The sequence below is a fragment of the Rousettus aegyptiacus genome, unplaced genomic scaffold (assembly GCF_014176215.1).
Source record: "Rousettus aegyptiacus isolate mRouAeg1 unplaced genomic scaffold, mRouAeg1.p scaffold_m13_p_3, whole genome shotgun sequence".
Lineage (NCBI taxonomy): Eukaryota > Metazoa > Chordata > Mammalia > Chiroptera > Pteropodidae > Rousettus > Rousettus aegyptiacus.
Window position 1 is genome coordinate 30,501,413 of NW_023416306.1, and position 27,794 is coordinate 30,529,206.

Sequence of the window (27,794 nt, forward strand, 5' to 3'; positions counted from 1 at the left end):
TTCTGTGGTATTTGAACCAAGACCCATTACCACCCCTGCCCCTTTCACCTCAGCCAAAACAAACTCCATTCCAGATAAGTACAGCCAAGACCACAGCACTAAAAATACGAGCAGCTAAGCCCTAAGTAAGAACTCCAGTTTATCCTCTTCACCTGTAACAGCCTACAGACACTCTAGAAAGTTTTCCTTTCTATTTTTCTGAAGTAATAATTGTTCTATTAGTTATTCCTGAGCTTACTGGAATTTTTACACCATTTTTGCTTAATATATCATAAGGTACAAGATCTAAGTAGACTGAAATCATAAAATAATAGCAACAACAAGTATATGTGAACATAAATAATGTGAACAGTCAAAGTTAAAATTAAACTACATTAAAACAAGATATTTAAAACAATTAGGTTAAAATTGCAAAGTACAAAATGTTGACAAAGATGTTCAGAAAAAGGACGCCTCAGACATAGTTGGTAAGAATATACAATGGTACAATCTTCCTAACAAATAACTTTGTAGTACTGTAAAAAATAATGATGCACATATTGTTTGACCTATTCTTTAAATTTTACTTCAAGGACTTTATTCTAGACTCATAAATGGCACAGCTATACAAAGCTGTTCATTACAGCTGTATATAATACGAAAAATACCAGGACCAACCTACATGTCAATTAATAAAGGATTGCTTAGATAATTTGTTGTAGGTAGCTGTCCGGATCAGGAAGATATGCCTTAAAGATAACACAGAACAATGTCCAAGATAATATGCTTTCGTGGTTTATACGACACTATATATAGTCATGCACTACTTAACAATAGGGTATGTTCTGAGATATACGTCATCAGGCCATTTTGTCATTGTGAGAACAGCAGAGTTTACTTATATAAATCTAGATAGTATAGCCTACTACACACCTAGGCTACATGGTATACCACCACTGTACATGAGGTCTGTCACTGACTGAAATGTTATTATTCAGTGCGAAATTGTTTCTCTATATGTAGTATATAGAGTATGATCCAACTTCAAGATATATTGCTACAAAAGAAATTTCTTATGTCTAAACCAAGACACAAGAAAGTTAATAGCTGTTTACCACTTTACTGCAAAGGGAATGCAAAGGAGGTTAAAGAAAGTGGGAAGAGAAATGACTTTTATTTATATACATTTCTGTACTATTTGAATTTTTACCAGGAACCTGTATTTTTTGTGATTTTTAAAAAATTACCTTTTAAATTACTATTCTATTTATTAGTGCTACTTGTATGTTGAAATTGACAGGTAAGGTATATATTCACTTCAAGACAATGTTAAATATCAAAAGAATTATTGATGTTCTGTAATAAGGAAATATTTCATAAATTACAATAGACATAGAAAACTAGATGATTTGAAGAGAATGGTTTTATTGTAGATTCTTTAATGAACACCATTTTAGAGTCCACTTTGCACTACCCCTGGGCTAGGCATGATAGGCGACACAGTGAAGGAAGACAGAATGCCCTCAAAAGAGATGGCTGACAAAAGACAGTAATGAAACAATGAGCAAACAACTTCAAACAGTATGGCAAAAGTATTATATGGTTTTAAAAATCTAATCAAATAGACTCACCAAAAGGCAACTCAAATCTTGTATCAAGCAAAATTTTATGAGGAGTTGGGTTTTTAGTTCCACATATCTCATCATCTTTCATTAATGTCTCTGCCTCCAACGTAGACCACTCTCCAGGCCCTTCCTAGAAAACAGAGATCTAAAGTTAAACTTTTCTATGAATCCCCTCTTGGTTTAAGAGCCAGGTGTTTTTCATTGAATTTCCTTGTTTGGGAGCTTCTGAGGGTCACCTGCATCCTGATGAGGCAAACATAACACTGTCACCTCCTGCCTCTCCTGCATGTGGCTTGTTACCCCTCTTTGGTGGGAGAGCAGCTTTCACTTTGCTCAGCTCTCTGCAAGCCCACTGAGGAGAGAACTTACGGAGCACCAAAGTGAAAAATCAAGCATCTCCATGGATCAATATTTAATCTGCACAACTCTTAATGACTATGTCACTTCATGTGTCATTATTTCTAGTCAGTAAAGAGCTACCCACATTACTAGTTAAATAGATCTGAATTGGGGCTACAATGAATATGAACTGCCCATCTATCTGCCTGGGGTTGCAGAGACCTAGCCAGGAGTAAAAGAAATTTAGAAAGGAGAGGCACACCCTCACCGTCCCCACTCCTAGAGAAAACTCATAGTCCATGCAAAAGCCAAATAGGAATACACTAGATTCCATCCAGGTTTAGAATGAGTGTCTATAGGGAAGTTATGCTGAGTTACATTCTAATCTGTGAAAGTGGAATGGGAGTTGTCTTGAAAATAATGTACAGTGACAGTGTGAATACCAACTGCCAAACCTGGTAGTTCCTTAAACTCTGTCAGGGTTACATATAGAAGAAGGAAGACTGAAACCAGTTCCCTGGGGATTCGTAACCCAAAGAAAAAAAGCAGAGAACAGGACAATGAGCAGAGACCAAGACACAGATAGGTGGCTGAGGAAATTTAATGGGACTCCTTCTACTAACGTGTTAGGGGGAAAGGTAGAAACCACAGGTACCCTATATCAATCTCTCACATACATGCACACACACACACACAAACACACACACACACACACACACACACACACACACACACACACACACACACACAGAGAGAGTACTAAAAAGGGGCTGTCTACCTGATAAGTCTAAAGAGGTGCTCTACCACCTGAATTCAGTCACAGGGCAGAGAGAAGATGAGACCTAAATAAAATCCCCTAAACCTCTGGGTGAGGTTAGGAATAGGCTGGTTGCATGTCCTCTCACTAGAAAGGGAGGCAGAACAATCTGAAATACCTGAATGAATATTAGTTGAATGGGGATAGAATGCAGAGAAGCAAGGGCGAGAACCATAGCTCCAAGTGGGCAATGAAATAACTGACCTCATCTGACTGTCGAATAGTCTTCAGCGCAATCCACACGGTCCCCACCATGGTGTCCCAGATCAGTCCCTTGTTCCATACCTCCACACTTAGACCCAGATCCAGGCGACTAATCTCACTAAAGGAAAGAAAAAAGAGCCCTTTAAAGAAAGCCAGGTAATATGAAGGAAACAGCTGCCTTTCCTGTTTTGCTAAAACTTGAATTTTAGCAAGTTTTAGCAAACCAGGAGAGGTAGCTGCTTCCTGTCATTGGAAAATAAATACACACCACGGTCCTGCTATCAGGGAAAATCAAAATGTCCCAGATTACTGCAACCACTGTTTAGGTTCCCAGAAACCTGTGTTGGGTATCCATAAAAAAATGTCTTTGTCAATCTGTCCCCTCTCCTTTGGAGCTACGACCAAGATTTAGATAATGCAGTTTCACAGAGCTCTGGGGAAGTTTCTTCTACTAACTCAAACAACAGTATATGTATATATGTATACATAAAATTCCAGGCTAGGCAAATTCACAGTAATAGGTAAAGATGCCTTCCTTGCCCTTAAGAAATGAACAATCCTGGAAATAAGATACAAAAATATTAATGATAAATAATTAGAAGTACCAAAATAAATATTAGATACTGCCACTAAAGGGAGACAAGAGACCAGTAATGGAGTTGCCAGTGACAAAGGGACAGAGTAGGAGTATAATGAATAGGAGCAGAACGGCAGATAAGGTAGCTAATAAAACCCATGCATAAAAGGGAAGAGGGCAAAATTCACACATTTCAAGGTAGGCGACAGGAAAGAAAATTCACACACATCACAGCAGGGTTGGAAGGGGAAGTGCTATGGGAAATTGGAAAATAAATACACACAAGAATAAAGGTAGGTATGCTGATGAGAGGCTGCAGAAGATCACCGTTTCACATGCTGTGAACAATTATAACTGTAAGTGATTATTACAGCCAACTAGAAGTTGGAAGAAAAGATTGCTAGGTTTATATACCATAGCCAGACCTGTGATATGGGAAGAGACTTAAATAAACTGTTTATAGGTGACATTGTGCACTAACTATGTAAAGAAAAGAACAAGCGGTCACATTTTCACATCACTAATAATTGAGAGAGGGAATCTGGAGGGAGAAGCACAGTAAGAAATGTGACATCACTGGCCTCTTTCTTCTTGAAGCCCCAGTTCGCAGCCATCAGCTTCTAAGACATTACTATCTTGTGTCTCTCTTGTCTCTTTCTACTCTCTATTCACTCCTTCTTAGTTTCCTCTGTCCCCTCTTTAAATGTTGGTGCTCGCCAGGCTTTACACCAGGCGCTATTCTCATCCTCCATAATCTTTTCCCTAAGCTTTCTTACCTATACCTATCCTATAGCTTCAACTAACCAAAACATTCCTCCAACCCACACTTCTTCCCCGAGTGCCAAGTTTTCTGGTTTCTAACCATCTTCTATACCTCAACTCCTACCTTTGAGGCCTTGTAAGAACCTCAAATATAAGCTTTGCATCTTAAGCTTGGCAACTGATCTCATATCATCTCCCATCCTAATGAGTGGCGACTCACCCAATCATCCAAGATAATCTCAGTTCTACCTGCTTAGCATCTTCTATCAATCCTTTTCTCTCTATATTCCTTCTTCTATTGTCTTAGCCCAAGCCCTCACAATCTTATCTTTTAACCACAAAAAGTTTCCCAAATAGTACTATAATATATTAAAAGCCCAGAAGAATGAATGTTTCCACATAAAAATAATAATCATCCCTATGTCTCTCTGAGCAATTTCACTTGAAAAGCAATTTCACTTCAATTTCAAATTTCTCAGAAATTTTAATACATTTTCTTGTTTGATCCCCTCATCCCCACCTTCCCCAAAACAAGCATAAGCTTGTAAGAAAGGTAGAACTTTACAGATATGAAAACTGGCACTTTTCCCAGTGATTTATCCAGTCCTTCAAAATGATATTCTACAATTTTTTCTACTTTTCTAGAGCAGGGAGAAAGATTTCTGAAACTTAAGGGGGGAAAACAGTCTTTAAAAGCCAGCACTTACAATCATAATATATTAAACTTTGTGTTATAGGTAAGAAATTCTACTAATGTTTACTTATTCTATTAACCAGATGAATGTAGGGCAATTTACCCCATAAAGCAAAAGGCATATAAGCAGATTACTTGGGTACACACACACTCTTACATGCATAACCACATTTCTTCAAGAAGTCTTCTGAGTATCAAAGAAAGATTAAGTTATGTTTAATATCATGTTAAGTATATTGTATTGCATCCTAATTCTGACCAATGTGAAAAACCAACTAGTATTTTCATATACATAAATTAACTGGGAGTTTACTCACATTCATAATTCATCTCTAAGAAGAAAGAATCCACGAGAGAAAACTGCAGATATACTTCACCTACCACACCTCACTAGTTCCTGTAACTCTGAAGTTTTCAAAAAGAATATTTAACATGTTAACAGATTAAAATGTTTTAAAATATTGAATTTTATAAATCTTGGACACATAAATTTTATAAATATTTAATTTTATAAATCTTCGACACACACAAAATCTTCATCCTCTAATTGTTTAATCCAACATGATTACCTTGGAAAGATTATCAAATATTGTAGGCGAGTTGCTGCTGCAAAGTACTTACAACATAAAATCTTGTTCCCAAGAAGGCTGATCACCACGAACTGCTACAGTTGTGCTCTTCACGTTCTGTACTTTCAGGGTCACATATGTGTTAAATTTATCTTTGAAAAAATGCAAAGTGAAGATGTAATACTTAGTGTTCAGATTGATAAAGCCCTTGGAATTAAATAATACCTAAATTAAAGCATTAAAGAAAAATGAAAATATATATTGTATAATGAAGCATCATTATAAGCATAGTAAAGTTGCAAAAGAATATATAAAACACACACTCCCTTCAAAAGCATAATCTGTAACTGTTTTTGCAAATTTAAGAAATATATTTTATATTTGACCCAGGAGATACACCTATACACATGTAAACTAAAACAAAAGTTTCATGAAATACAGGATAAGATACATTGATATTTCCTGTTCTGATTTATTTAATCTAATAAAATGTAACTTTCAATGTAGAAAAAAATAAGTAACAAAAAAATAAAATGAAAAATAAAAATAAAAAATAAGTACCATAAGAGAAAAATAAAGGATTGCAGAAGAGGAAAGGGTTACCTCTAGCTGTTGAAAGGGATAAGAATTCAGGATAAATCCCTATAAAGGAAGTGGATTTCAAGCTAGATCTATTCAGTTATCAGAAATGTTATCACAGAATTGGGAAAAGGGTATTCTCTAACCTGAGAGTAAAAGTTGAGTACTAAACAAAGGTAGGTGGCCTGGAACTCAAAACTCAGAAGTATGACCTACTTCTTAATATAGCACCAATTCCACACTCACCCTACTACCTTCACATCAGCCATGATTAGGGGCACTGAACTGAGAGTTCACTTTTCTGTGTAAGAAATTAATCATAATTTTACAGAATGAAAAAAAGAAGACAATCATTCATGACTCATCAAACTTGCAAAGACTGCTAAAAATGATTGTCTAATGTTAGAGATGTGAGAAAATGAGCCATGTCATACACTTCTAACAACAGGTAAATCTTTCTCTTAAGCATCATTAAAAAGTTAAGTAGTTTATATACAATCCCCATTCATTACCACTTCAACAGAACACTGAGCTATGTTTTATCATATGACTTTTTTCACTCCATTTCCCATAACCAAGCAATGCTGATTAGACCAGGGGCAGATGCCACCCAAGAGCAGTCAATCCATGGGCTAGCCAAATGCTGAGACCAAGATGAGTCCCTTTCAAAAGATTTTAAACAGGGAAATAAAGAAATAGTTAAAATTGATGATTGGTGATGAAGCTCAAAGGTGAGGCAAACTCCACTGGAAATGTCACTATGTGCTTTAGGCAAGCACAGAAAGCCAGCTAAAAGAGAAAGGAGAACAGAACAGATTCTAAGAGAAGTCCTAACCTGGAACCAGCAGAGAGAGCAGTAAGCTCAGAAAGTGCTTTAGTTCCTGTTGCATCCAAAGTTTAGTTTTCCAGATTTTCCTGGGTTCCCAACCATGTTCAATTTTCTTCCCAGTAACACTCAGGTCTCTCTCTTTTCCCCAGCAGGAACCAAAGTAATTTCACATTCACAATTAAGGAAATATGTACTAAAATAAAGAGACATCATTTTCTACCTTCAGATGGGCAAAGATTAAAAAGTTTCTTCATATTATCTAGTATTATTAAGGATTTCTTTAACATTTTATGACAGCATTGATGTTTTTTTCCAGTTTTACTGAGGTATAATTGACAACTAAAAATTGTACGTTTTAAGGTATAACACTTGATGATTTGATATATGTATATATTGTGAAATAATCACCACAAAAAAATTAACATATCACCTAACAGACCATCTTCTGTGAGTGTGTGAGTGGGTGAAAGAGAGAGAGTGTGTGTGTGTCGGGAGTATTTAAGATACTCTGAGCAAATTTCAAGTATAGGATTCCTGTTAATTACAGACATTAGATCTCCAGAAATTATTTTATCTTACCTAACTGAAACTTTGTACCCCCTGACCAACACCTGCCCATATTGATTTTTTAATTAATGTAATGAATTAAGTTAATTAAATTAATCCACAAGTTGAATGAAATTGTTTTTTTTAAAGACTGCTCTTCTTCTGAAAAGGCTTTATGGGAGACGGGGTGGGGGTGGGGGGCTGGTGCTCAGTCATCCTTGCTCTTCTCGCTTCCTCTTGACCCGAATGTCCTCACCCTCAATGAACTTCAAGGCCTGCTTGTCCTTAAAGACCTTGAGCAGCTCCATGGTGCACTGCTTGTAGGGGCCAAAGCCACACACCTCTTGGATCCCGACCCGCACAAATGTGGTGTGCTTGGAGAGGTGCCCATGGGGCAGCTGTGCCTCAGCTTTCTCACGTTCTTGGCCACCTTGTAACTCTTGTTGAGGCCCATGGCCACTGGGTAGCGCAGAGCCATGGCTGCTGCTCAATGTCTGCCGGAGCAGAACTAAAAGGTTGCTTTTAAATCACAGCAAGTATGGGGGGACATAATTAGAGGCAGGTCTTACCTGGTGAACCCTGGAATTTGGCTCTTTTAACTGTAAGAGAGAAAAAAAGGGACACCATGAAGAATTTTTGCAGATTAATTTATTTAATCAACATTTCATGAGCACCTACAAGGCGAAGGTCGAATCAGATCAAGATTTTTAAGCCTAAGTCTTTAAAAGAGAAAAGAAGCTGGGACTTCTGATCAAAGCTTGAAGATAGAGAGTTAAAAGTCATCCAATCTAATTTCATACTCAACTCAGAAATTCTTGCAGCCTCCTGACAAGGAGGTAGAGGGAACTAAGTCACTTCTGTGACAGGCAACCAGTTTCATGTCATATATCTTTTTAAGGTTTAAGATATGTGTGTTCCTATTTAAAACTCATCATAGAAATTCCCTCTATTCCATTCATGCCAAAAGAAGAGCATAACAAGTACGATCTAGACAATGGGTTTTAAGAAGAGTGAGAAGTAACTTCTTTCTGGGAAAAGCAGATACCTAGAGGAACTTCGGTGCAGTGCAAGAGCTGTTTCCAAAACGTCAATGCAAAACTGCACAAGAGAAAAAAATCCCACTCATGGGCATGGACGGTGGACACTGGTTACCAGAGGGAAGAGGCGGGGAGGGGGAGGTAGATGGGATAAAAGTGGTCAAATATGTGGTGACAGAAATCTAACTATGGGCAGTGAACACACAATGCAATATACATACGACATACTGATGAATTGTACACTTGAAACTTACTGGATTTTGTTGATCAATGTCACACCAATAATTCTTAATAAAGAAAAAAAAAATCCCACACTGGGACTGCAGCATGCTAACTCCTACTAAAGGTCAACGACCACACATGAAGGAAAACTGCTAAATTCCAGAAAGCACCAAACTTCTATCAAATATTTCAACCAATGAAGATTAAGGCTAAGTGCCACCTGTGGAAAAAGACAAAAGGAAATCCCAAAACACAATGCTTGAAAAGATACTTGAGAGTACAGATAGATCTGCCAATTCTCCTTGTGTGCATTACAACTGAAATCTTCACCTAGCATACATCCAATCCCTGCTTAATACTCCAAGAGATGGATGATTCTGTACCTTTCACAAGGTTCTCTTCATTTTCAGGCAGCACTTAGTGCTAATTCTATTTCTTTGTATTGAATCAAAGTATGTTTCCCATAGGATTGCCCTTTGTAGGCTCATGTTAATTCCTCTTCTCAATTATTCTTCATTAATTTCATTTAATTCAAAATGTACTATAAAGCTACAGTAATCAAGACAATGTGGCATTGGCATACAGACAGAAATAGATCAATGGAATAGAAATATATAAATATAATATATAAAATATATGCTTATATAAATATAATAGAATAATATATATTATCCTTACCGCACACCATATACAAAACTCAACTTAAAATGAATCATGACTAGAACTAAATGTAAGAGCTAAAACTATAAAACATCTAGAAAAAAAATAGGAGAAAATCTTAGTGACGTTGGGTTAGGCAAAGACTCTTTAAATTATATACAAAAAGCATGACGTTTTAAGAGAAAAATAACAGATAAATTAGACTTAGTTAGAATTTAAAATATGTGTTCCTCAAAAGATGTTGTTAAAAAAGCAAGCCATCGACTGGGAGGAAATACTTGCAAAACATATCTGATAAGATTGATAAAGAACTAAAAGAAGAACTCTCAAAACTCAATATTAGGAAAACACAGAACCTACATTTTAAAATTGGACAAAAGATTTGAAGAGACACTTCACCCAAAAAGATATAGAGGTGGCAAATAAGCACATGAAAAGACACTTAACATCAATAGTCATCAGGGAAATGTTCATTAAAACTAAGAGATACCACTATACACCCACTAGAGGATTTAAAATTTAAAAATATGGCAATACTAAGTGTTAGTGAAGATGTGGAAGCGATAAGAACTCTCACATTGCTGATGAGAATGCAAAACGGTACAACCACTTTGAGAAACAGCTTGGCAGTTTCCTATGAAAGTTAAAACATACATCAATTAGCTAGCTGCCTAAGAGGAATAAATACTATGTCCACACAAATACTTATATAAATGCTCATAACTTCTTTATTAATAATAGCCAAAAACTATAAAAAACCAAAATGTCTAGTCAACTAGTAAATGGATAAACAAATGGTGGCATATCCATTCAATAGTATATTACTTAGCAATACAAATGAAAGAAATACTGATACAAGCAACAAAGATGAATCTGAGTAACAAATTTTGTTAAGTGAAAGAAGCCAGGCATGACTATCTTCTGTATGATTCCATTTATATGACATGCTAGATAAGGCAAAACCATAATAGAAAGGATAGCTGTACAAAGCAGCATAAAGGAAACATCCTGGGGTGATAAAACTATTCCATCTTGACTGCGGTGATGTTTACATGATGACATTTATTGGCCAAAATTCAAAGAATATACTTGTAACTGATGAATATTATAGCATGCAAATTATACCTCGATAAAGCTAAAGAAAAAAATAACTCCCAGAATCCCATACTTGGGAATTTATTCTATAGATTCCACAGATGCATAAAGAAGTATATACCAGCTAATAAACTGAAACAACGTTTATAAAAACAAAAGATTAGGAAACTGATTAAATGTTAAATTATCTAAATGTGACAAGCAACACTTTAAAATTTCAGAAGAAAATATAAGGAAATGAATATCTCTGTTGGATGGATGGATAGAAAGATAGACATACATATTTTAGAATAAAAATCATGAAAGAAAAAATTTTGAGAATGTGATTATATCCTGGGAAAGAAGAGATTGAGGCTGCAAAGGAGGATTCACCTTTATCCATACTGCATCATTTTTTTTAATTTGGACTAATCTGACAAAACATTAACATATATAAAATCTAGATGGTGAGTACATAAGTATACATTATTCTCTGTACGTTTTTTCTTTTTAAAAATGTTTATTCTTGCAGATGACTTGATCATCTATGTAGAAAATCCAAAAGTCAACCCACAAACTCCTGGAATTCATAAGCAATTAAAGAAAGGTTGCAAGATACAAGGTTAATAAAAGTCAATTCCTTTCCTATATACTAGCAATGAATAAGCGAAATTCGAAATTAAAAACACATTACCATTTACATTGGCACCCCCCAAAAATGAAATATGTAAGTAAAAATCTAACAAAATATGTACAAGATCTGTATGAGGAAAACTACAAAACTGATGAAAGATTGTCAAAGAGCTAAATAAAGAGAGACTTCATGTTCATGGATAGGAATACTCAATATTGTCAAGATGTCAGTTCTTCCCAACTTGACCTACAGATTTAATGCAATCCTAATCAAAATCTCAGCAAGTTATTCTGTGAAAATGGACAAAGTGATTCTAAAGTTTAGAGGGAGAGGCGAAAGACCCAAAACAGTCAGCTCAATATTGAAATTGGAGGACTGACAATACTGACTACAGGACTTACCATAAAGCTAATAATAATCAACAAAGTATGGTATTAACAAAAGAACAGACGAATAGATCAGTGGAACAGAATACACAGCACAGAAACAGACCCACACAAATATATTTAACTGATCTTTGGCAAAAGAGCAAAGACAATACAGTAGAGAACTACTGCCTTTTCAACAAATAGTGCTGGAACAAATGCACATAATGTATAAATAATGAATCCAGACAGATTTTCACAAAAATTAACTCAAAATGGATCACAGACCTCTATGTAAAATGCAAAACTATAAAACTCCTAAAAGATTATATAAGGGAAAACCTAGATGACCTTGGGTATGGTTATGGCTTTTTACATACAATACCAAAGGCACAATTCATGGAAAAAGTAACTGATAAGTTGGACTTCATTAAAATCAAAAACTGCCACTCTGTGAAAGACGATGTCAAGAGAATGAGAAGACAAACCACAGACTGGAAGAAAACATTTGCAAAAGTCACATCTGATAAAGGACTATTATCTGGAACACACAAAGAACTTAACAATAAAAACACACAACCTGATTTTAAAATGGGCAAAAGACCTAACAGACACCTCACCAAAGAAGATATACAGATGGCAAGCAAGCATATGAAAAGATGTTCAACATTTTATGTCATTAAGGAATTACAAATTAAAACAAATATCTATAAAATGCTGTTTAGAAGAAACTGACCATAAAAACTGAATTAAATGGATAAGGTAACTATTTGTCCTTTGGGCTCCCTAGTTTCAAAACACTTCCTCTTCTTAAGTAATCATGAAAGAGCTCAGACACTATAACCCATTACAAAAGCCAAAGGCCTAGGTTCAGCAATCACATGCTTCCAACTTAAATCTTGAAGGAATAAAACAGAGATGTAGGGTTGGATAGAGAAATCTGCGAAGAAGTAGGGATTCCAAGCAGAAGAGTTCTGACACAGAACGGTATATATCCATTGGTACTAGAGCATCACAATGGACCATTCCTGTTTTTGAATATTGGGGGTTGTATGTCAATTTCCTTTTTAATCTCAATTTTACAGCTAAGGAAAAATTCAAGCTCAGAGAGCTTCTGTGGCTGAGTCAGATTAACAAATCAGTTGGCAACATCACATAGATAGTATATAATGGAGCTAGACAAAGGATTCATGTCTTCTGATTCTAAATCTAGTTCTTTCCATTTCACCAACAGCAGCAGCAGCTGTTGGTGAAATGAAAAGAAAGAAAAAAGCATAGCTCCTACCCTAAGAAAGATGAGAGAAACAGAGAAAAAAATGCAAGCACACAGAGTAAAGAGTTAATCATATAATTCACTGTGAGCCTACAAACCCAAATGGAATATTGAGAGAAAATGTGCTACAAAGGACAGATGAGTCAGGTTGGGATAATGATCAAAGAAGACTTCATCAAACAGATAGAAGTAGAACTGGAACTAAGGAAATGGGTGAAATATAGATAAGGAAAGAGAAGACGAGAGGAAATGGCATGAAAAAAGGCACAGAACTGTATTTCTGTCCGAAGAGAGTCAAAGCTTATTAGCCCTTCAATTCTCTTGAGCTGGAGTACCAGGTACTTGGGACGAGTCAGGCACAGGGTTAAAACAAGGGAATCGCAGTATCCTAAATCCAGAAGTTTTCTTATTTAATTAATTCAAGAATAAATCTTTCTAAATCTCCTGCTTTGGAAAGACAGCATAAGGGAGGAGAGAGGATACCAGGAAAATTCAGAAATGAAGCAGATACATTTTATTCACTTTTTGGTTGTTTCTAGAAAATAACCGATCTCTTCCTTTTTTATTATCACCTACTTCTCACTGAAATTGCACCATTATGCCTTCCCTGTTGTTACTGTATTACTGTAAATTCTCAACCTTTTCTAAATTAGATTCCTTTGATCATACAACAAAAGCTGTAGACCTGCTCTACAGAAAAAAGCACGTACATCCACAAAACACTGTGTTTATCAAGGGGATATCTATGCAGGTTAAGATCATCTGCAAATAAAATTGTTTTTCTCTAAAATTACCAATGTTGTTCTCGTTAAATTTGTTTTATTAGTTATTTTCCTATTTTTTTTTAATCTGTAAGAGTCTGCTTTCACTTATGCGTGTTACATTTATTTGCTCTATTAAAACGGGCTAATTACATATGTTCGCTCAACAAGTATAGTTAAGTCCTCACTTAACCTAATCATTAAGTTCTGTGACCATAAGCAAAATGATGTATAACAAAACCAATTTTAACAAAGTCTAATTGATATAAACAAGAGTTGGGTTCCTATGGTATTTTGAACAAAATGTTATTCAAGAACCTGTTGTACCTCTTTGGAACTGAATGGAATCATTGTTAATTCAGGGTCTTCTCTAGCCCTAGGAATAATGAACATAGGCCCTTGAGGAAAATCATAGTCAGAGGAACATCTTTTCCAAATGTTTGTCATTATAAAGACACAGCACCTAAAATCCGAGTGTTTCCTAACATTTCAATGGTAAATCTTGAAATATTACATTAATTCTATGGTAGTGTAGCAAGAATCGCAGCTGCTAATGCTGGAAAGTCATTGCAGTTGTTTGGGGAAAGCACAAGACTAGGATCCAGGAGGTCTTAATTCTAAACTTGGATCTGACACTGTTCATGTATTAGCCCTTAGACGAAAAACATAACTATCTTAAGCCTCAGAGTTTTCAGATAAAAAATGAAAATTATATCTGTTCTGAAAAGTGAAGATTTTCTCTACCCAGTTTAAATGTAAAATGGGGTTGAGGGGAGAAAGATAAGAGAATTGGTAAGGAAGGACATTAAAATATAACTAAAGCATTCATTTCAGTTCCCATTTTTAAATTAACTCCTTTTTTAATAAATTACAATGTTTTAATGGCTTGCATCAGATTTCAGTAAGAGGAACAGCATGGAAATTCATTTGAAGAGAAAAATCAAATTACGCTGGTATTACTTAAAAAGTACAACCCACAGAAGTCTTGGTGGCCTAGTTTTACAGATTTATTCTGGAATTTGGATACTAATACCTAGAGAGTAACAAAGACTGCTTCGGCTGTTATTTTTTAATCCTTAAACTACTACTAATAATAGTAAACTACAGCCTGAAAAAAATTGGTCTAGAGTTTTTTTGCTTTCAACAGTGTGAAGCAATAAGCAATACACAGGGATGACTGCAAATGGACTCATAGGTAGTATTGCTCCAGAATGGAAAGTTTAAAAATTGGAATGTAACGCCTTATTTTATCCACAGACTTTAAAAAGTACATAGAGATCAACTGACTGGTAGAGATATCTAGGAAGTGTTGTCAAGTAAAAATATTTAATACACTTTATATAATTCTACTTTATAAAAGCAAACCAAAAACCTCACACCATATATAAAAATTAACTCAAAATAGATCAAAGACCTAACTGTAGGAGCTAAAATTATAAAATCTCTTGGAAAACAACATAGAGGTAAATCTTTGTGACCTTAATCAGTAATTTCTTACATATAACACCTAAAGCACAAGCAACAAAAGAAAAAATAGATAAATTGGACTTCATCAAATTTTTTTCACATCAAAAGACTATTAAGAAACTAAAAAGATAAACCAGATAGGATAAAATACTTGCAAAGCATATATTTGATAAGAGTTTTGTATCTAGAATAAAAGTCTTACAACCCAATAATAAGAAGACAAATAACTCGATTAAAAAATGGGCAAAGGATTTGAATAGATATTTCTCCAAAGATATACAAGGGCCAATAAACACATGAAAAGATGTGCAACATTATTAGTCATTTGGGAAACGTATATCGAAACAAAACAAAAATATAAATCAAAATTGGTATTCACAAATGAGATACTATTTCATATTCACTGAGATAACTAAAATAAAAAAAGAGTAATAACTTGCTTGGATGTGGAGAAACAGGAATCCGCATATACTTTCAATAAAAAATATACAGTGAAACACACTCTGAAAAACAGTTCACAGTTTCTCAAAACAAACACAGTTACCATTTGGCTCCTAGGAGAAGTTCCATTCCTACATACATATTGAAGAGAAAAACATATGCCCACACAGAAACGTACAAATATTTATAGTAGTGTTATTCGTAATATCCAAAAGATAGAAACAACTCAAATTTCAATGAACCAATAAATAGATACATTAATTGTAGTATTATCCATACCAAGGAATATTATTTGATCATAAAAATGAATGCAGTATTGATATATGCTACAATATAGATGAAACCGGAAAACATTATGCTAAATGAAAGAAATCAATAACAAAGGACCACATATTGTATGATTCCTTTTATATGTTATATACAGAATTGGAAAATCTATAGAAACAGAAAGCAGATTAGTGGTTTACCAGCTGATGGAGGGAAAGAGATTACTTAAGGCATATGGGTGTTTTTCTTGGATGATAATTTTTTAAACTAGAGAAAGGTGGTGATTGCACAACATTGTAAATATACTCAATACCACTGAACTGTATATTTTAAAATGGTTAATTGTATGTTATATGAATGTTGCCTCCATCTTTTAAAATATGTCTATTCAAAAGCTTGCACACTAATGTTCACGGCAGAATTATTCATAATAACGCCAAAGTTGAAATAATCCAAATGTCCATTAACAGATCAATAGATAAACAAAATGTGGTATATCCAAACATTAGAATATTAGCCATAAAAAGGAACAAAATACTGATAAAATCTACAACTTGGATAAATCGCAACAAATTTTTGCTAAGCGAAAGCCAGCCACAAAAGACAATTATATCGTATAATTCTATTTATACAAAATGTCCAGAGTAAGTAATTCCGTAAAGACAGAAAGTAGATTCGTAGTTGCCTAGGGCTAGAGATGTTGGGAGAAAATGGAAAGTGACTACCAATGGGTAACGGGTTTCGTTTTGAGGTGATGATAATGTCCTAGAGTTGACTGTGGTGATGATTGTACAACTCTGAATATGCTAAAAAACTACTAGATTATAAACTTTAAACGAATGAATTGTATGGTATGTGAATTATATCTCAAAAAAAAACCTTACTTAAAAAAAGAAACAAGAATATTTGCTATAAAATAGAAAGGTATGGAAGAATACCAACTAGGCTGTTAACATTGGTTACCTCAGGAAATGAGATGTGAACACATATGAGGTTATCAAGTTTTTAATGTTTTTAAATCTTTATATATCTTTGTTGTTCTATGATTAAAACAGTAAGTATTAATTTGAAAGTTTGAAGAGTTTAAAGTTTGAAAAATATTAAATATATATTTAAAATAAGAAAACATTACATGGCTCTAAACTTGATATCTATATAATGATAAAGTTAATTTAAAAATAGTAACTTCAAAGCTGGGAGGGGTTCCAGCTATAGTGCACCATTCCTCTTTATCATCTAATTCTACACTATTATGTGTAAAAAGCAAGAAGGGGGAAAGCAAGATGTGCAGAAATAGTCATAACTAAACATTTAGGCTCTTTAAGATTCAAGCCAACTTGAAAACCCTGGAAGTCAGAGCTAACAAAAGAAAGCACAGGCAGAGCATTTGGCCCCAGGCTCCTTATGAATAAAAAGCAGAAATAAGAGAAGATACACTGTGCCTATCCTCAAAAAACTGTAACTTCTACTTTTGCTTTTGAGTTTCTCTGACCTTGCTAAAGAATCAAATACACAACTGGCACCCTTGAGATTACAGGAAATAATCCTATTCATCCTGACTCTGCATCCAGTGACCTGATTCCTTAGGCACAGGGAATGGCCGACCTGCCTTGTTCTAGCCTGTTCTACTCATGAAACAATTTCCAAAGCCTTGGGACACTAGTTACCTTATTTGCAACCCTCCTGCTTCAGAATCCAGCATTAAAGTGTGTCACCTCTCAAATACAATAACCACCATTTCCTTTTCATTTAAAAGTTAACGTTTTAAAAGATAGGAATCAAACATAATTCCACTGCCGTTTTCAATCTGGCATAGTGTATTTTTAAATATATAGTTGCAATTATTAATTTGCATGTTTGTTTTATTGTATTATACATTTGTCAAATATTTGCACATAAAGATGCACTAACTGTGACATCTATCAGCCAAGTGACCATAGAAGTTGACTCAGCTATTCTAACTGCCTAGCAAAATGTCCTTTTTCTTCCCCCTCCATTATAAGTAGCTATCAAAGTTGAACACTCAGCGTAAGAAAATCAGAAGCAAAAAAATCATTTTCCACTCAAAGTAATAACAAATATTTTTCCATGTTTGTTGTGTCTTTACAAATGTCATTTTTAATAGTTCCCTAAAATCTCATCAGGTTTTACATACCTTAATAAATAATTCTCCCTTATCTCACACATTTAGGCCTTTTAATTTTGTACATGTATGTCTTAAGCTATTCATTTTTATGAGGGAAAATGAATTTGGTCCTTAATAAAAAAATGATCTATCTTTGTTAAAAACGAAGGAGTTTCTCTATAGAAGACACTTTATAGAACTTCTTGGGACTACAGACTGAGAGTGCAGTCTGACTCCCTGTTGGCCCTGATAAATTTTTACTGAAATAAGCAGACACAGAAAAAGTGGGGAAAGCTTATACCCACAATTGAAATTAGGGAAGGGTACAAAATGCCTAAAGCTTTTTGGAATTCCTGACAGATACCAGGCAGGTAGACCTAGCTAACAAGCAGGATTTGAGGAGAGCTGTGAGAGGAGCCCAGAGAGACTTTTAGGATTAGGGGAACATTCTCACTAAAGCAGTGGGACTCTCCTCTGATGCAGTGAGGGATAGCACCTAGAGAATAACTCGGCAGAATCTGAGAACAATTATACTGGAAAAGCTGGGACATGGGACTTGTTTGCACGCGTGGCCAACCATTTTCTAGTGCAGCAAAGTAAGCTGATCTATTTTCTAAGAGAAAGCAGGACTATTCTAGCACAGGCAGCCAGGTGGCTGCATCAGATCTGAACCTGACATAGCAACTTTGCCAAATACAAATAAAATCCTACACAAAGAAAAGTTTTTCCCTAACAGGGTGATTTGCAGCTTCCTCCTTATTCCCTTGAGGTTGCTGAATCACTTGACTGACAATTAGGATCCTGTGCTAAAATCTAAAAGGTGGCTTCTACCAGGAAATGGAAAGTGAGGCCATCTAAGGAATTTACTCCCTTGTGGGCGAGGAGCCGCATATGAATAAATATCTCATTATTCCTGGACCAAAAAAAAATACAAACATTTATTTTTAAGAAGACCATGAAATAATTCTAAAACAATGTAAGAACAACACAGCACTCAAAGGTAAAGAAACATTTTTGAAATTATGTATTGCAAAATAAAATTTAGGCAGTATTTCACAGCTTCTAAATTTTTTAATAGACTCACAGAAGCAAAAAATAAAATGTAAAACGAAAGACTAAAATAATAAGGAAGCCTGCTGAGAGGCCGATAAAAGTAAAAAGGAAGCTCGGTGAGATAAGAATATTAAGGTAAAAAGGAAAAAAATAAAAATTCATTAGAAGTAGTGACAGAAAAGTCACTTTTGAAGAAAATGCAAGTAACGACTTAAAGGAGAAATTTAAGAAACTCTCCAAGAACGAAAAAGAAAAAAGATTGAGATTAATTTTTAAAGGGGGGGAGGACAAGACAGAAATTGTAGCAAGCTCTAACACATGGATAATTGAAGTTCCTGAAGATGATACGGGAACAACGGGAACGGTACCGAAATAATGTTCAATATAGAAGAAAGTTTTCTTCAGATGAAAAGACCTGAATTTGCAACCTGAAAGAGGTCAGGGAGTGAAAAGCGCCATCCATCTACAGTCTTTCAATGACAAAAAATTGCAACCCAGGAACTCTATACTCAGCCAGTTCCAATTCACGTATGAAAAAGAAATCCATTTGGCCCTAGATGCCTTGCTAAAATAAATGCTATACCATTGGCCCAGAGCTAAGGAAAGCAACCCAATGCAATTCTTCATATATTTAAGTACTTATTTCTACAACATGAACCCACTCATCCTGTCTCCTTTTGATTAAATGAAGAATGATCATCAGGCCCAAAGGCAGTCAAACAGTATAGATCACGTGGATGTTCTTAAAGAAAAACTATGCCAAAAGTAAACATTTTGTAAGAGACAGTGACTGGCCAAATCAATAGGCAACTTACTTAGTGGAAAGAAATGTCAATCACAGAAACAAGTCTTAGCCTAGGAGTGCGGACAAACGTAGAAAAAAAATCAAGGAGAAAAATAGAACAGTTGTCTCCGCTCCACAGTGACAAATTCCTGAGACTTAAAGAGGTAACAAGACAGCCTGTTTATTAGAATTGCATTTGATCTTAAACGACCTTTTTAGTTCCCAAACTAAGTTCTTGCTACTTTTTGAGGGCCTATTCTTCCCAGGAAATCTAGTCGTGTGGCTTTGCTAGTTTTCACAAGGCTTAGCTGCACACAGTTATCTTTATATCTTTACTTCTTCAGGTATCCTGAGAAGTGAGAGGAAAATAGTGTATGTGAGGAATCATAGGAAGTCCGATTACATTTGGAACTTAGTGGGTATAAGAAATGGCAAGAGTTGAGGAGAAAGCCAGGGACAACCGTGAAAGGCCTTGTAAACCAGTCCAAGGAATCTAGAGATCAAAAATCTGAAGGATTTTAAGCAGATCTATACTGGCTATAGTAATAGAGAATAAATTGAAGAAGACAAACTGACCAGTAAGAAAGCTGTTACAGAATTCCAAGTAAAAGAAGAAGAGATGAAATACTGCCATTTGTGACGACATGGATGGACCTCGAGATGATCATGCTAAGCGAAATAACTCAGACAGAAAAAGTTGAAAATCACATGATATCACTTATATGTGGGATATAAACCTAAAAGCAACAAATGAATAGGATAAACAAACAGAGCCTCATGGACATAGACTACAGACTAGTGGTTACCAGAGGGTAAGGGGGAGAGGGTAGGTAGACAGGGTAAAGGGGGTCAAATATGTGGTGACAGAAAGAAATCTAACTATGGGAAGTGAACACACAGTGTAAATATACATATGCCTTACTGCTAAAGTATACAGCTGAAACTTATTGGATTTCATTAACCAATGTCACCATATTAATAAATATTTAAAAAATAAAATTCATCTTAAAAAAAAAAACAAAATCTCCAAGTGAGAGAGGATGGTGGCCTGTACCTAATTAGTGAGAACTATCAGGAGATAAAACTGAGAAGGAAAAGGTGATGACATTTTTGACAAGAACACCAAAAACTGGGAGGGGCTGAGCAACCACTACAACTTATGGCTGGGTTCTCTTTATAGAATGAAGATGCACTGAATGCTGACCACCCTATGCACCTAGATAAGGTACAGCATAAAACAAGCAAGCATGAGAGACGAGGGTAAGCAAATACATGGTCAGTTGTGGCTGATCCTAGAGGTTGAAATCCAAACTACTTCCACTAATTAGTGTAATATTGGGCAAGCTAATCTGTCTCTTACTTCAAAAACAGATAACAAGTTATTGAGTTAATAAAGCATTTAGAACAGATTCTGGCATAGAACAGGCAGTTAATAAATATTAGTTATTATAATGATGATTATTATCAAAAATGGCAAAAAGGTAGAGTATGCAAAAAACACATTAATAAGTATAACTCCTATCCATAGTAAGGGCATTCATAATACACTTCATTTCCACATATTCAAAATATTCTTCATTCTTCAATACGAAACATATTATTTTTCCCAAATGCCATTAAAAAAAAAATGACAACAACAACAAACAACGCTCTCCCTGCTCCAAATTCCCAGAGCAATTTATATGCAACTGTTGCTTTCTATCTCCCCCTAGCAGTTATTTATATCAAAATCTTAACTCCTATAATGGACAAAAACTCTTTAGGACAGGATTCATTTTTTCATTCATCAGATTTCTCCAGAATTCCATCAGTATTATCTTGAGAAGTGGACCCTGAGACAATTCCTTTTTTGGAACCTATAATACTCTCTTGAAGAAATATCATAAATACCCTTGGCAACAAGACTAACCAGAGTAACATAATTAGAAATCTATAGGCCTTAAATATAAAACTGGTTGATACAATCCAATTATAATAAAGCAGTTTTGAGTTTAGATGCCAAATGTTACGTCTAAAATATAAACATGTGATTGGCTTTTATTTTTATATTTTTCAAGGATCAGTGGATTGTCTGTGCCCAGTCCCAGAATGCCTGAATATAGTAAAGAGTCAAGACCATATCTAGTTGGCCAAAACAAAAGTACCAATGAACATTTTTCTGGAACAGCGTGAGACAATGAAACTGGTGGTTGAAGGACTCAGGTTCATTGAGGATTCAAAGGTTATCAAAAAAATTCTACCCATCCTTTTTTTGATGTCGGTATATAACAAAAAATATATAACTTTCACTGTATAGAACAAAAAATATATAACCTTCATTTATCATATCTGACAAAGAAATCATCCCTTTTTCCCCTACTTGATCTCAGGAGACAGCATTAAAATTTGTTTATGTTTTATCCAGACTTTGTAAGTCTGTGTTCTCCATATAAAGGGCCACTAATTTACAGGAACTCAAACATTAGTCTTTATTCAAATTAACCCAAATGTATATTGTATGTCAAGTATACCAGGCACTAGCAAAATACAAATTAAAAAACAGGTCTTTTGAAGTCAGTGGGAAAATAAATGTAGAAATACAGTTATAACATAGATGCTACAATAAAGGTAAATACAAGATATTCCTTGGAATGGGATAGGATTACAGTGATGTTAGAGAGAATTATGAAAACAATAACATTTTTGAAAACACACTAACTGCCATTTAATCCCTTAAAGGATCCACTTAATCCCAACGGACACTGTATGATATGGTTTCTAGGTAGTATTATTTCCATGTTACAGATAAGATTGGGTTTAGAGGTTTAGATAATTTGCTCAAGGTTACACAGCCAGTAAACAATAGTGCTGGGACTCAAACTCAAGCAGTCTGACTTCAAGACCTATCTATATACTTCATCACTATGGTAGGTTGCTATTTTCCTGGTCTGGATAATATAACATCTTTCCAGTAGGTATTCTCATTAGTTTCACCATTCTGAATGCGAGAGGCTTAAGGAATTTAATGATCTCTTTATTTCTTCCCTCAGACCCAGAGAAGGGCTCAATAGGTGACTGACTCCATTGAGTGTCATGTGTGTACACTATAGGGCCTTCCTGAGGAATCGGATTTGAGTTAGCAAAGTAAAAGGACCTTCAAATGAATGTTTTAACTGAAACTGGGTTCGTACATAATATTTGTTCCTCCCTTTCGAGGCTTTTCTGCCTGCTAATGATGTTTTTCTAGGTATATTTCCTGTATGTATATGAGTTTATGTTTTGAAAATGGAGTAGAAATACTTTATAAAAGAATCCTTCATATCATGTATTGCACTGTCAGCTCTCCTAACACAGGAATGAAATAGATTTTTAAAGTGAGATATATATACTGGGAAGCCACTGCAAGATCAGGGTAGACAGGTTAACATGGTCTGATTTATGTTTTTAGAGGACAGCTCTAACTACTGGACAATGTAGCTCAAGGAAGCACAAATGGAAAAAAAAAAGATATGGTGGAAAGCTATTGCAGTGGTCCAGACATAAGATGATGGTGGCTTGCTTTAATGTAGTAGTTGTAGACAGTAAAGAAAGATATACTAAAGTAAAATAGATAAAGGATTAGGAATTAGTTTCTGGAGCCAAGGCAGAACAGCTGAACAGTCACATGAACAGTCTCTAACACATGGATATTTTTACATTTTATATTCATTCCTATATTTCTTGAATGCCTGTCAGGCACGGTGCCACCTAAGAGAGAGAGAGGGAAGATATGCTCTGGCCCTCAAAGGCCTCATAGTCTAGGAATAGCTGGCTGCACCAGACTGTACTATTGATGGCCCAGGTTCTGTTAGACACTAACCATCAGAGCTGAAGGACAGTCTTCTCCAATTTCAAGATTAAACCAACATTTTAATTGACATCTAGGACCATAAAGGGTTCAATAGGCAACATCCAAAAAAAATAAAACCAGCAAATGACCTAATATCTTCAACTCGGCCTGAATTGTTTGCATAGACTCATCTTAAATTCAAATTCCCAACCTGTAACTGAGCTCCTTGGCTCCCTTCATTTCTTATTTTCATGGATTTAACGCATCCTTACAATTTGATGATCGGTGCTGCTTCTCTGAATCTAAGTAGGTAGACTAACAAAACTGTTGGTGTAAGAAAAGTCCAAACCTAAGATAATTTGAGTCAAACAGAGGATACACCTGAAAGCAAGATCTCAACAGTTAAGATAAATGCTCCCAAGAAATGACAGTTTGCAGCTTCTTTTATGCATGTGGAAATTAAGGAGAGAACATAAGGAAGGTTGCATGAAGGTGGGAGAAAGCAAGGCCAGACTGGATAACAGGACACTTAAGACTATATGCTCTCTTGAGGGTAATCACGCTTTAGGAGAATGTGTCAGAAAAGAGGCATTTCAAAGGGTAAATATTAACCTAGATGCACACAAACAATGCACAGGGCTTGTTTAACACAAAGATAAGCCTTTTATTAAAGAAGTTACAGGCCTGGGGTGTGACTACCCACCATGACATGTCCAGTTAGAAATTTATGATCAGATCACCCTGTGAGGGTACTTCCCACAGAATACCTTTTTCGTCCTCTGAATTATAAAATTATGAGCCCGGGAAGTAGTAATTCTCTCTTATCTGTACTTTTTCAATACAGCACCAATAATGCCTTCTCCTTAGAAAGTCCCTGTGGCCCCAGGAATAGAAGCAGTACTAGGGCCAGAAGAAAGGAATCAAGGTAGCTACTAAATCTGATCTAAGACTTAAAGATGAAAAGATAAAGTGAGCGCTAAGACCTCCTCAGGCCCCTCACTGGAGAGAACTGTGCTCCCTAGAAAAGAAAAGCAAGTACGGGATCAGGGAAGAAGAACCAACTTAAAATAGTGTGTTAACCTGAACAATCTGCTGCAGTGTCCTCCTGAAAAACCCCAAACACAGTGAGAGGTTTCTAGAAGGAGCGACAGAAATGTCCAAGGCAAAGGAACACTAAAAGGAGAAGAGTAAAATGAGAACTCAGAACAGTACACTCACACAATGGAGGATAAGAACAAGACTGAAAAACCAGCTTGGAAAAACTAGTGATTGTGAAGAAGGAATGCTTGTGCTGACAAAGATGCTCAATAAGTGTTTCCAAGAGCTATACAAGAAGAGAGAGAGAGACTTCTCTCTGACAAAATTCTAAGGGTAGAGAACGTTTATAGGTATAAATGAATGTGAAAACACCTTCAGGTATAATTGAATGTAAGAAGAAATTCTATACAAATATAAATTGAACATAGCATGTTTATACATCTTTGTTAACAGTGAAGCTTCCCCCATTTCATGATCTAAAGAAAGAAAGAAAAGCAGGATCCAAAAAAAATCTACAGGACATGAAACTTTTCTTAATGATGACCAAAAAGTATGCTATAAGAGGCCTTTAAAGATCAAACGCAGAAATATTTAAAATAAGATTTCAAAGAGTAGGATTAATATTATAAAGTAAAATAGATGGTATGCTGTGGAAACTACAAGGAGTTTTATTCATTCAATATTATTGTGAGTCAACTATGTACCCACACACTATAAGAGACGTAAGGAGTCAGAAAAGTGAACTGACATCATCTCTGCCCTAAAAGAACCCAGTCTAGCAGGAGAGCAGCCATATTAGCCAAACATGGAACAAGAACTATGAGAATTGTTTGCACATATTTATTTCTACTTCCCTACCTCTCATAGATCTTTAACCATTCCAGTCTGGCTTCCACTCCCATGAGTCCACTGAAACTTATCTTGACAGGGCTAGTCACCTCCACACTGCAAAATCCAATAGACACTTCTTAAGATTGTAAGCTGACAACTTGTTCTTTTAAAATACATTTTTGTTATCTATGGCCATGCTACCCTGAACAAGCCCAATCCTGTCTGACCTCAGAAGCTAAGCAGGGTTAGGCCTGGTTAGTACTTGGATGGGAGACCACCTAGGAAGACTGGGTGCTTAGGCATAAATAATAATAATAATAAATACATAATTAAAAAAAGAAAAAGAAAAGAAGTTGTTACAATATGGTAGTATGGAGAGAATAATAAACAAAATAAAGTTGCGAACCACTAATATACCTATAATTTCATTCATTCATATACACTTCTGAAAAAAGCCTTAAATATCATTGCTAAGCCTCTACCTGACTTTATAGCTATTTATCATAATTTAAAGAGGACACTGATGAAATATATATAAATATGCTACCCTATCCTTGAAAAAAATAATTAATTTCTGTAAGAATCAATAAAATCTGCTACCTTATAAGTGCCTTCTCAAACCAAAAGGCAAACAAGTACTTACGTCAAACTTCAACTAACAAAGCCAATGACTAATTCTAAAGTAAACACAGTCTGTGGTTATAATTGAACATGTACAACTGCTCGAATATATCTTTTTAAATGTTTTTTAAATAAATAAACCTCAGTTGGAATAGAATTTATATTAATACACAATCAGAGCTCTATGGTTACTATTTATCAGAACTAATTCAAGCTTCGTTATACTCAGACAGCATAAGGTCAGTTTAGCCGTCTATCACCTAATTCCTTCATTAGGCAACCAACTGTTACAGGCTATAGTGGAGTGTAAAGAAAAATTAGAACATTAACTAATTCAGTTTAATGTTTTAACTTTTAATACCTAAAGTCATTATTAATAAAATCTCTGACACATAAATCATAACTATTTCTTGGTCTTTATTAAAATCCATTAAACATCCCATAGGGAAGCCCACAGATTAATTGCTGATATATAGCTGATTAATGTGTGCTCGCACATTAAATCAAATCAAATATTTCTTAAGCATTACTTAATATGTGAAAGACTCTGTGATCCAGTTTAAGATACCCTAAACTAGCTGCAAGCTAGAATTCAATTCATTAAATTGCAAGGCAGGGAGGTACATGAGTGGTTTTTAATAACTTACTTCTCCCTTCTCCAGTTGTAAAAAGGATATGTGCATGTGCACACATGTGTGTGCATGGTTTTTAATAGTTCATCCCCATTTCCAGTTGCTACAGAGTATAAACCTAGATCTCAGGAAAGGTAGAAGCGGCATTTACAGATCCTAGCAAGAAACACCTGATATCACCTTGAAAGGATAATACAGAGGTTGTAAGAGACTTTAAACTGGAATTCTGCTAGAGGTAGCTGGATCATTCCAAACAAGCAACAGATACTGACACCACAAAGACATGTTTGGCAACCAGTCTTCAAATATCAAATACTGGTGCCTTATTTCATTTAAGTGACATATTGTGGTTTACTTTATTACAATGATCTCTTAACAGTGAGCAGACTGCAATTACTGATGCAACAATTAATACATTCCCTTCCTTGTCTATTTTGTTTTTTTATATATACTTTCAGACAGCTTATAAACTGCTATTATAATTTCAAATGAGTCATTACATTGGCACCTTTTAGCCTACTAGAGGTTTATCTTACTAGAGGTTCCTAAAAAATCCTTTCCCCATTTCCAAAAACTAAAGATGTAAACCCAGAGAGGCATTATCAAATTCTAATCTATAATATTCCACAAGGAAAAATTAGGATAAGTTAAAATTCTATACAAAGTATGATGCGATTTTAAGTAAAAAAAAAAAAAAAAAAGTTAATCATTTTTCCCCTTCTCTCTTTCTCTCTCCCACCATAGAAAAACAGAATTATTTTTCTTTTTCTCTTGATGTATTTTCCAAAATGTCTAAAGTGAGCATATATTGATCATATGATGAGAAAAAATAATTTTAACCAAAAAGCTTTCCCTTACCACCATAGATGAAATCTGTTCTATTTTAGTTGCTCCTCTATAATGTTGCTTATCATATTCTGTTCTATATGAAAGTTAACATTCTCTCAAATCTGTCTTTCCTTTTACAATGTTAATGAGTTTAAGGATGAACCGCATCTGTTTATCTTCGTGAGCAACATATAATGTACATAATAATGCCTTAATATGTGTTCACTAAGCCTAGATTGTGCTTCAGCTGAACACAGCAAAGTATATTAGGTATATTAGGCTGATTTCATATACAGCAAGGTATATTAGGCTGATTTCATATACAGCATAGGATCTAAGTTTCTTGAAGAAAC

General features: G+C 35.1%; 1 protein-coding gene and 2 pseudogenes across 8 annotated transcripts in view; 1 reads left to right on the forward strand and 2 right to left on the reverse strand.

The window, feature by feature from the left end:
• Positions 1-27,794, reverse strand: part of UNC13B (unc-13 homolog B) — a 171,034-nt gene that overhangs the window by 127,189 nt on the left and 16,051 nt on the right. For all 8 annotated transcript variants that reach the window (XM_016130260.2, XM_036218387.1, XM_036218388.1 and 5 more), the window contains exons 2-5: positions 8,090-8,119; positions 5,619-5,718; positions 2,965-3,082; positions 1,611-1,734 (exon numbers count right to left, since the gene is read on the reverse strand). In XM_016130260.2, coding sequence (XP_015985746.2) covers positions 1,611-1,734; positions 2,965-3,082; positions 5,619-5,718; positions 8,090-8,119 — 372 coding nt within the window. The remainder of the gene's footprint in view (positions 1-1,610; positions 1,735-2,964; positions 3,083-5,618; positions 5,719-8,089; positions 8,120-27,794) is intronic.
• On the reverse strand, positions 5,732-8,083 carry LOC107502771 (annotated as a pseudogene).
• LOC118600838 lies at positions 25,545-25,662 on the forward strand (annotated as a pseudogene).